General features: G+C 46.8%; 1 protein-coding gene across 13 annotated transcripts in view; it reads right to left on the minus strand.

The window, feature by feature from the left end:
• Positions 1 to 5,125: 5,125 nt before the first annotated feature.
• The window catches only part of LOC110470912 (endonuclease domain-containing 1 protein-like), a 159,908-nt gene continuing 154,345 nt past the window's right edge, over positions 5,126 to 10,688 (minus strand). For 11 of the 13 annotated variants that reach the window (XM_077783697.2, XM_085568599.1, XM_085568602.1 and 8 more), the window contains 3 exons: positions 10,541 to 10,684; positions 7,626 to 7,944; positions 5,126 to 6,515 (listed from right to left, as the gene is read on the minus strand). In XM_077783697.2, coding sequence (XP_077639823.1) covers positions 5,970 to 6,515; positions 7,626 to 7,910 — 831 coding nt within the window. In that variant the 5' untranslated portion in view covers positions 7,911 to 7,944; positions 10,541 to 10,684 and the 3' untranslated portion in view covers positions 5,126 to 5,969. Of the gene's footprint in view, positions 6,516 to 7,625; positions 7,945 to 8,135; positions 8,275 to 10,050; positions 10,391 to 10,540; positions 10,685 to 10,688 lie in introns of all 13 variants that reach the window. The other 2 variants (XM_085568596.1, XM_085568597.1) reach the window with 2 other exon arrangements.

The following is a 10,688-nucleotide window of genomic DNA, read 5'->3' on the forward strand; positions in this document are numbered from 1 at the left end:
GGTTTCAGTGAAGGGTTCTTGCTCCCCTGGAAGGCAAATGCAGAGGGACACTCAGCTTGGAGAGAGCTGGTCATGGCCTGGAGCCTTTTGTGCAGGGGGACAGAGCTGACAGAGCAGGGGATTATGAGAGACCAGGAAAGGAATAATTTCTGTCCTGCATATGGAAAAATCACAAGAGCAATAAAGGTGAAACCTAAAACAGGGTTTAGGAGCCCAGAGGAGGCAACAGTGGGAGAGCTCAGCCTGTAGAAGGAAGGAGCCAAACTCCCACGAGTGCAATCAGCTCTCACAGCAAATGATATTGCAACTGAGGCACAGCCTGGGACAAGGTCACATTTCCCTCCTGCTCTCAGCACCTTCCCACAGCAGACACCTGCAGCTGGGCACAGTCTCTGCTCAGCCCCCTGCAATTCTGAGCTGGCCTTTAATCTCATGGGGCATTGGGCAGGCAAAGAATAGCAATGCTGCACTTTCTGCATGTCCCTGGCCCCATCCAGGTTCACACAGACACGCAGCTCTCCCAGTCAGACCCAGTTCTGAGCCCCAGATGATCCACCTGGGGTCCTGCCCCTCACCTGGCATTGGGCAATGGGTGTCCTGCTGCTCACCTTGCATTTCCACCTTATCCAACCCCTGACTCTGAACTTGCAGACATGGAGAGAGCAAATGAAGGGACCAAGAAGATGGTAGCAGCAAACATGGGGGTAGGACCTCTATCTTACCAGCACAATGGCTGCTGCAATGCAAGCACTGAGGGGCAGCTCTTCCCCTGTTTGCTTGGGATTCCTGCTGATGCCCATCTTCAGCTTTGCTGATTGATTTCCATGTACAGTTAAAGGCACCATAGCAGGATTTTTTTTGGACAGCCACTTGTCCTGTTTTGTCTTTCTCAGTGCTCAAGTGATTTTCTGCAGTCAGTAAGATCGTCCCCTATAGAGAAACTGATGAACAGCCCCCTGAGATACTGGCAAGCAAGCAAGCAAGCTTTGCCTCCTTTCAGAGGCAGCACAGATTTGGGAGAGCAGAGATGCTTCCATTTGCACTGCATGACACTCATTTATTATCATCAGCATTTGGAATAAGGGAGCTGGGACAGGCAGTTCAAAGGGTTCCTAGGAGAGAAAGCTGCCACAGCCTGTAAAGCACAAAGCCCACCTTGGGCTGGGAAGGGTCTGAGCTGAGGAGTGCTGAGGGCTTGACAAGGCACCTTGCACATTTGGTGGTTCCTTCTTCTATTCCCTGACCCTCATCTCTCCATTACCACTGGATTCAGCATAATGAGCTGCACACAGCCCAGCTCTGACCCAAGATATGTGGTCCTTTTTCTCATTTTCATCCTGGTATCAGGAACATGGTGGCCAATGAGCTGGAAACTGAGAACTGGAACTACAAGTCAGGACTCTTTCAGTACTCTGTAGAGCATGCCCATAGCTGCCCCAAATCTAGCAGAAAATTGTGTGAAAAGTCCTTCTGCATGACCCCTCCATGAGATTAATATAGATCTCACTAACTTAATATCTTACATAACAGATACATGGAAAACAACCTACCATGAGAAGGAATGGCACAGGATTCTGCTCACAGCCCCAGAGTGGCAGAGGAGTCTCAAATGCCTCTGTTGCAGTCTCAGACTGTCTGGGTTTATATGCTCACCAGGGAGAGACAGTTGTTTGATTTCCAAAGAAGTCTTTTGAGTAAATTTTCCTGGGAATTCAGACTGCACCTGAGTTTGTCCGATATTTTTGCAAGGTCACAGGTGGAGTTTTACTACTGAATAATCTCCCCTTTCCTTCTTATTCAACAGTTCGATATTTATTTTCAGGTGAGCTGGCTTGAGTTTCTTTCCCAAATCTTTCCTTCTGTGGTTGCCCTCCTGACTGACAGAAAATACTACACTGCTGCAAAATTCAATGCATGCATAAGCTCTGATTGCCCCTTGGAGCTCAGCAACTCCAAGAATAAACTTTAACTCTAGGAATAATAGGCTTTGCCTATTCATGTTTATTCTGAAACTCAGGGAAGATTTTGAATATTGGAGTCAATGGTGAAAAAGGAGGAATAGCTTACCTTGAAGCAGAGTCTCAGATCAGGCAGCTGAATTGCTCCTTCTGTCTTCTCCCTGGAGAAAGAACTGTTTGAATTCCCCAGGAGTGCCACTGCAATATATACCCAGTCCTAAATCTGCTCCTTGTTATAAACAGGAAATTCCGCAGAACAGAGAAGATTTCTATTTTCATTCAGGGGGTTTGTTCACACCCACCCTGAAATGTCTTGATAGTTGTTTTTCATCATTTCCACAGAATTTCTCCCAGCTTTGCTGACTGGCAGCATGGTATGTCCACATCAGTTAAATATATACCCAGTAACGAATCTGCCTTTTTTTATAAACAGGGATTTCCATAGAAAGGAGAAGTTTTTGATTTTTATTTACAGGAGTTTGTTCATACCCACTCTGAAATGTGCTGACAGTTGTTTGCCATAGTTTCCCCAGAATTTTTGCCAGAATTTGCTGACTGGCAGCATGGTATGTCAAAATCAGCTAACAGGGTCTGGTCACTTCCTTGGTCATTCCATCCATCCCACCAGCTGCAGCTGCTGCTGCTCTAGGACCTACACGTGTTTCTGTTCCCAACAGAACAGCTCTGGTGACATTGGATGGACTGGCCTGTCCCTGAGTACACTCAGATATTCACAGTCTGCTCTTCTGCAGTCTCCCAGGACATAATTCCTATGATATTGTATAATTTCTTCTGTTTACAGAAGTCCAGGAATAATAGAATAATTAGTTTGTTGTTACAACCAGAAGTATCCAGATGAAGTGTGTTAGACCAAAGGTTGTTTAAACAAACTGGTTGAGTCCTGTGGTTTCTTTTGTCTCTGTTAACCAGGGACTGATGTGTTAAAGTGGGGATTAGCCAGAATGAGGGAGAAAGCCAAGAAGAAGCAGATCTGGTGGAGGAGGGGCAAATTCCTCCTTTCTGATGAGGCCCAACTGACATAACCAAGCAGGGCCCAGCAGTGGTCCCATCATCAGAAGGGGCCATAAACAATCAAAGACCCATAAAGTGTTCCCCAACACCAAAGTGCTGCATGACACAGTGTGAAAACCCTCCCAGGGGGAAAGTTGGGCAATCACACATAATCTTGAATGCACAGAACCCATTGAACTCTTTGTTGCACAGGACCCCACTCCCACAGGATCAAGTATGACGACATCAAAGTTTGAAGTCTCATTGCAGGAGCCATGGAGATATCTTGTTAGAGCTCTTGGCACCCTGGCCCACTTTGTTCATGCTCATTTGTAGGAGAAGTAAGTGGAGTCTGATGCTGACACTTGTGTGGATGTTATGGCATCCTCTGGTTGTGTTTGGACACCCATCCTCCTGTGAGCATGGGCACTGTTACTTTCCTGCTGGTGGAAATTTCAGTGGGAAGCAACTTGTGGTTTATATATGAGGTGAACCTGCAATCCAGCATGGTAGCAAGAAAACTTTGTTGTGAATGCCTGTGTTGGGTCTGACCGAGGTAAAGGTCACAATCCTTACAGTGCTGTGCTGGTAGCTGTCCAGGTGTTGATAAGAAACCAGAGCAAAGCACCACTGGACCTCTGTGGGAATCCAGGGCATCCCTCTGGCTGCCCTGGGACCCTGGCAGGGGTCAGGAACCCCCCTGGACAGAGCCCCCAGAGACACTGTCTGTGATCTCTGGCCATGGAAAAGAGTTTTCAATCTTACAGGATGAATTACAAGCTCTCAGTGTTTGATATAAGGAATAATTAAGTGTAGCGTGGGTGCAAAAGTAAAATTTTAGGATTCTAGATTAGGGGTCCAAAGAGGACAAGATGGAGGAAATTGGATGTGCCTTGTCCTTTTTCTCCTTCTTCATGCCCTCCATGTCTCACTGTGGTGTTGGCATTTTTCTGTTGGTTCAGGCTGGGGACACACTGTCCAACGTAGGTGACAGATATTGGCACGTTATTGTAAATCCAGCCCAGGGAGTTTCTGGTATTGAATGTTTGTAACATCCCACTGAGGGCAGAGCCCCACACGCTGCCCTGCAGGACAGAGCTGGGCAGGGCAGCAGAACATGTGAGAGAGAAACAGAATAAACAACCTGGAAACCAGCACAGACCAATTATGGCTTCTGCTTTGGCTGCGGGGCTGACAGACAGAGACTTTCTATAATCTCAGAATCATCAATAGCTCAGATTCCGACAGCCCTCGATGTTCCTTCCCCCATCAAAGGGGATGGGAGTGGGCAAGATCCTGGGAGGGGACACAACCAGGCCAGCTGACACAGATTACCCAAAGGGATTTTTCATATCATATGACTTCAGCTCAGATATATAAGCTAAGGGAGAGAGGAGGAAGAGTTGGGGGAGTGTGTGTGAGTTTTCACTGTTGGCCTTCTGGAGGAATTGTGCCCTGCTTCCCAGGAAGCATCTGAACATCATTGCTGTTATGAAGTAGAGATTGACTTTTGCTCTCTTTAGCTCTTGCACACCAGGCACACACCTTCCTGGAGTGTTTGTTTGTTGAGATTCCTCTTTGGAGTGGAGATGCCTCTCAAGGTCACTTCTCAAGGCTGAGCCAATGAGATTTGATCACGGTCATTGGTATGGGTGGTCTCTATTTAATTGTTTTTGCTGGTTTTAATATAACTGCTTTAATATATTTGCTTCAATAATGCTTCATAACACACAATATTATACTAGTAGTTCTAGCTTCCATGCTGTGAACGAAATAATTCTGATTAACATATTTTTGCCTTATCATTATAATCTTAAATCATATGTAATTATGTAAATATGTATGGTTTGCAATCCTCAAACCCACGGGACAAGTTGTATAAAGTTTCAATTACGTCAATATAATCATTTAGATATAAACAATTGACAAAATCTAGGGCTAAGATTGGATCCAGCTGAACCCAGACAGCTCCCTGAGAAGGAGTTTACCAAGCAAAGGGTTCATTTCTGCAGCTCATGACTCAACAGGAAGGTTTCTCTATTAACCTTTGCCTGAAGCTCCCATTCTGCCCACAAAACCACTTTCAAGGAAAAGGGACGCCCCCAAGATCCCTAAATGTTCATGGTCAAAAGGAACAACAAAAATCAGAAGATATGTAAAGTTCCACAAGGTTTTATTAGTAAATTACACACTTGGCATGGAAATTGTTATGTTAGTCCCTAAACTACTCTATAAGCAAAGCAGGTGGCAGAAGGTACTCTTTTATATATAAATTTTCCTGACCTGAAGACAGGTTTCTCACTTCCTAATGGAAACTAGATATCATGTGAAGTTTGCTCTCTCAGACCTTCCTGGAAATGAATGAGAGGCCTTTGGGAGGCTTGGGTTGTCTTGTTCTCTTCTACAGTCCATTTGTCCCCCTCTACTCTGTTCTGGTGAGACCCCAGCTGCAGTGCTACCTCCAGCTCTGGGATCCACAACAGAAGAAGGAGACAAAGCTGTTGGAGTGGAGTCTGGAGGAGGCCACAGACATGCTCCAAGAGCTGGGGAACACCTGCTCCAGAAAGAGGGTGAGAGAGCTGAGGGTGAGGGAGCCTGGAGAAAAGAAGGCTCTTGGGACAATGTGGACCCCTTCCAGTGTCTAAAGGGTTTTGAAAAAGAGAGGGACTTTGGACAAGGGTATGGAGTGACAGGACAAGAGGGAATGGCTGTAAACTGAAAGCAGGTGGGGTTACATTAGATGTCCAGAAGAAATTCTTTACTGTGAGGGTGGTGAGGCCCTGACAAAGGTTGTCCAGAGAAGTTGTGGCTGCTCCATCCCTGGAAGTGTTAAAAGCTCCAGGCTTGGAGCCACCAAGGATAGTGGAAGGTGTCCCTGCCCATGGTTCAGGAGCTGAGACTACATGTATGGTCTTTGAAATTCCTTCAAACCCAAACCATTCTGTGATTCTATGACATGTGGCAAACGCTCCTGAACCTGTTCCACCCAGGATGTGAGACTTATTCCCGGGGACAGTCACTGTCAAACAGGGAAACCTGTCCCCTCCCATAGAGCTCAGTTAACGTGTCCTCCAGCTCCCCCAGGGTGAGGAGCTGGACCTGGTTCCTGTCGTTCTCAGCCACAACCGCCCAAGACTTTATGTAGTGGTTGTCCACCACGCAGCAGGCAGCTGACCAGAGGTGGCTGGGTTTATTAACCCTCCCCTTGGCAATGTAGTTGTTCCCAGGCACAGCACCCACGATGGCATAGGTGGTTTTACAGCCCTGGTTGCTCCTGATCATGGTTTGCTGCTCGTAGTTGTTCCAGGCGCCGCCGTTGAGTCTCTCATCCTGGGGCACTATGTTGGTGAGGGTGAAGGTAGCCACCCTGCTGCTGTAGTCATCGTGGTGGCCACTGGGGTTCAAATGGCCCCGGTTCAAACCCGTCAGGTTCTTGTAGTCATGAAGGATAGCCTGGCTCTGGCTGAGTTTCTCTAAGGTGACATTGTACCGATTTAAGAGTGTCCACTCTTTTTCCATAGTTTCGGGATAAGCTGGACCAATCAGCTTGACATGAAAAAAAGAGGAAAAGGTGTTAGTATTGGGGATGAGGATAATTGAACAGACATTCCTAGAGCAGAAGTTTCTGAGTATCAAGATCCTGTTTTTTGTCTGCTCCTAATGTGGTACAATACCAGATTAGTTGCTTGAGTTCCTATGAGGAACTGAAAGTGCAATCAAACTGCAAATATTTTTTATTTCAGAAATTTGTTTCACATTTAGTGCATTATATTTAGTTTTCCTTTGTAACACTGCATGTGGGTTTCTTCTGTGGTTCATTTTCATGTAAATCAATCCTGCCCCTCTATCCTTACCAATGACATGAATTTCCTCTTTTTGTGCCCGTTATTTCCTTGGCCTGTTTTCCTAAAGTTCTGAAGTTTGACTGAAAGACATCTGGGAGAGCTCTGTTGGTTTTGGAGTTCTGTCTGACTGCTGGATCCTTCTGGAGCAAGCCTGAGCCAAAGGTGCCCAGGCGTCACTGCACATGGATGGAGACCACCCCCTTGTGAATGGACCAGCACTGATGCTCCTCACTTTTCACTGCCTGAACTGCCACTCCAGAAATCCCTCCCCAGCTAACCTGACCCTCTCAGCTCCAGTGCCTTTTCCCATGGGCCATCTCACCCCCCTCTGAGTTTCTCCTCACTTCTCTCACACCACTCACAAAGCCTGTTTGACTCTTCACTGGGAGCAGATAAACTCTGCCAGGGATGCAGAACAGCTCAGGGCAAAGTGGGGATCAGATCCCTCAAGTTTAGCCTCTCCTGGATGCCTTTTCCCCATCACTTGGTCACTCAGCACAGCAGGGCACAGGGAGGAGAAGCATTTGACTTTGTGATGAATGCAAAGTAATCTGTTTTGCTGTTCCTGCCAGGTGAAGGCAGAGAGCTGGGCACCTTTGGGATATGATTCATCTCATCCTCCTGCTGATGTCTCAGATGCATCAGAGGAATCATGTGTTGCAGGGGTTTGAAGTTTAATGAGAGGAATCCTGCCCAGTGTGTCCATTTGCATGCATGTAGGGAAGTGGGAGGAAATAGAAAAGTTGGGTTGAATGCTGCAGCTCATCTCTGGAGTGGCTGGAGGGTGATGTGATGTAGGGGAGACACTTACCTGAGGCTCAACCAGCCATGTTTTAGGTCTTTTGCCAGGTCCAGGCTGGTAGATGTAAGCAGAGTAGACAGGAATACGCATCTTCCTGTCGTACAGGGTGGCGAAGTAATACTGGTTCTTGTAGCGCTGGCAGATCCAGGCTGGGTTCTGTGGCTCCAGAGCTTTGTTTGGGGGGATCTCCCGGAAAAAAAACTGGGGACATGAAGTTTCAAAGGACTTCACCACCTCACCGTGACCCAGCCAGAGGCAGCTGGCCAACACCTGCAGCAGCAGCAGCCCCAGCATCGTGGGAGGATTTCAGTGAAGGGCTCTTGCTCCCCTGGAAGGCAAATGCAGAGGAGGGGACTGTCAGAGACCAAGGAGGGGCTAACTTCTGTCCCTCTGGGTATGGAAAAATAATCAGCGCTATAGGGTTGTGCAGGGAGATGACTGGGGATAGAAAGATAATGGTAGAGAAGTTACAGGGGAAAATATAGTTGATTGTCCCTGGATGAAACACAGTCAGCATACCTGGCCTCCCACACACAAAGAGGACTAAATCTAAGGTGGGCCTAAACAGCAGATGGAGTGGAGTGGAGACATCAGGGCCAGGCTCTGTCAAAACCCTTGCAGAGGAGATACCTCGGTCGTATTTTCTGGCTGATCGTCTCTGTGACATCTCATGAAAACATGGGAAACAAATGAAGATGTCCTGCTGCTGAATCAGCAAACATGGCAAAATGCCTCTCCTCAGACTGATGCACATCCCCATCCCAAGGTTACTGCAGGTACTTTATTGAGATATTCACCCCCAAGGCATGAGAGCCCCACACTGAGAAAGATGTATGACTACATGCAAACACCACCTAAATGTAAAGAAATAGTATGAAAGTGAATTAAAAATGGAGAGAAGTGATGGAAGACTCCACTGTAACTTCTGGGATCAGTTGATGGGCTGAACCTGCCTTCTCTCCCTTAGGGATGTCTATTGAGTAAGAATCCTGCTTCATGCATGCTGAATGATTACCTTAAGCCAGTTTTTGTTGGGGATTAAAGCTTATTAGTATGTTCTGAATTAGTATCTCACTTTGAATATCTTTTTGCAGTCAGATACCTTCACTGGCAAGTCTCAAACCTCAGCCTGTTACAGTTTTATTAATAGTGTTATTCTGTAAACAGTTAAAGTGAGTCCTTCAGGGGCTCTGGCACTTTCTGGCAGTGGTTAAAGATGTGGAGACCCAGGAGGGGTTTCTCTGGTTGGTGTGTGACTCTGAACAAGTCAGTCAAACCCTCCAACCCAGAGACCTGCTCAGTGAAGGGTCCCTACCACGGGACACCAACAGACTGAGAAGGTTTTGGCTTTTATGTGGCATTGACAGACTGAACACACACTAAAGGTTTGAGCAAATCTCCCTTTTTCACATGAGAGGGTGAAATCTAAAATAGGTTTTACGGTGCCCAGCGGAGGCAATGATGGGGGCATAGTCTGTCTGAGGGGTGTTCCAAACCCACCCAATGCCTAAACAGTTCTCATGGCAAAGTTATCATGGAACTGAGATATGGCACTGAGCCAAGGTCATCTTTTCCAGCCTACCTCAGTTGGTCAAGAGCTCAGCTTTTGCACTGGCACTGGAGAAAAAAGTCCTTCTACAAAACAGGGTTGGGAAGCCCCAGCTTCCAAACATGATCTCATAAAATCCCAGAAGAAACTGAGTTGGAATGGACCCATCAGGACCATCAAGTCCAACTTCTGGCCCTGCACAGGACAGCCCCAGAAATCTCACCATGTGCCTGGCAGTATTGTACAAACACATTTCATACTCAGGCAGGTATGGTGATGTGACCACTTCCCTGGGGAGCTTGTTTCAGGGCTCAGCCACCCTGGGTGAAAAACCTCTTCCTGATGTCCAGCTTAAATCTTTCCTGACTCAGTTTCAGGCCATTCTCATTCCCTCCTGCTCTCAGCACCTTCCCACAGCAGACACCTGCAGCTGGGCACGGACTCTGCTCAGCCCCCTGCATTGAGCAGACAAAGAACAGCAATACTGCACTTCCTGCACATCCCTGGCCCCATCCAAGTTCACACAGACACGCAGCTCTCCCAGTCAGACCCAAGTCTGAGCCCCAAATGATTCACCTGGGGTCCAGCCTCTGAGCTGACATTGGGGTATTAAGCTACATATACCCTTGGCTCTGATGCAAAACATCTGGTCCTTTTTCTCTTTAGCAACCCCAGATCAGGAACACTGTGACCAGTAAGCTGGAAACTAAGAACAGGAACAACAAGTGGTGACTTTTTACAGTACTCTGCAGAACATGCCCATAGCTGCCCCAAAACAAGCAGAGAAGTTCCTGAAAAGTCCTTATGCATGACCCCCTCCAGCTTAAAATATATTTAACTAGCTTAATATCTAACTTAATATCAGACACATAAAAACCAGCCTACCGTGGGAAAGAGTGGCACAGGATTCTGCTCGCAGCCCCAAAATGGCAGAGGAGTCTCAAATGCCTCTGCTGCAGTCTCAGATTGGCTGTTTCTATATGATCTCCAAGTAGGCAATTGTTAGATTTCCCACAGTGTTTAGAGGGAGTTTGTCCAGGAGTTCAGCCACCTGTGTTTATCCAGAGGCCTCTTGCAAGGTCATGGATGGAGTTTTGGTGCTGAATAAACTCGCCCCTCCTTCTTACTGTACAGTTGATGTTAATTTTCCAGGTGATTTGACTTGAAATTCCTTCCCAAATAATTCCTTCTGTCCTTGACCTCCTTTACAGGAAGTGTTAAAGAGCTGCAAAATTCAGTGCATGCATAAACTCTCCTTGGAGAGCTGTTGGAACTCAGCAGCTCCAGCCTAGGCTTTCTCTCTATGTATTTATTCCAAAGCTCAAGAAAGTCTTGAAATATTGGAGTAAATCGTAAGAAATGAGCACGAGCTTACCTTGAAGCAGAGTCTCAGAACAGGCAGCTGAAGAGTTCCTTTCTTCTTCACCCTGAAGAAACACTTGGCTGATCCCTCAGGAATCCCAGTGCATTATATATACCTGGTCATAAATCTGCCTGTTGTCATATGCAGGGAATTTCACTGA

The sequence above is a fragment of the Lonchura striata genome, chromosome 1A (genome assembly GCF_050655825.1).
Source record: "Lonchura striata isolate lonStrDom1 chromosome 1A, ASM5065582v1, whole genome shotgun sequence".
Taxonomy (NCBI): Eukaryota; Metazoa; Chordata; class Aves; order Passeriformes; family Estrildidae; genus Lonchura; species Lonchura striata.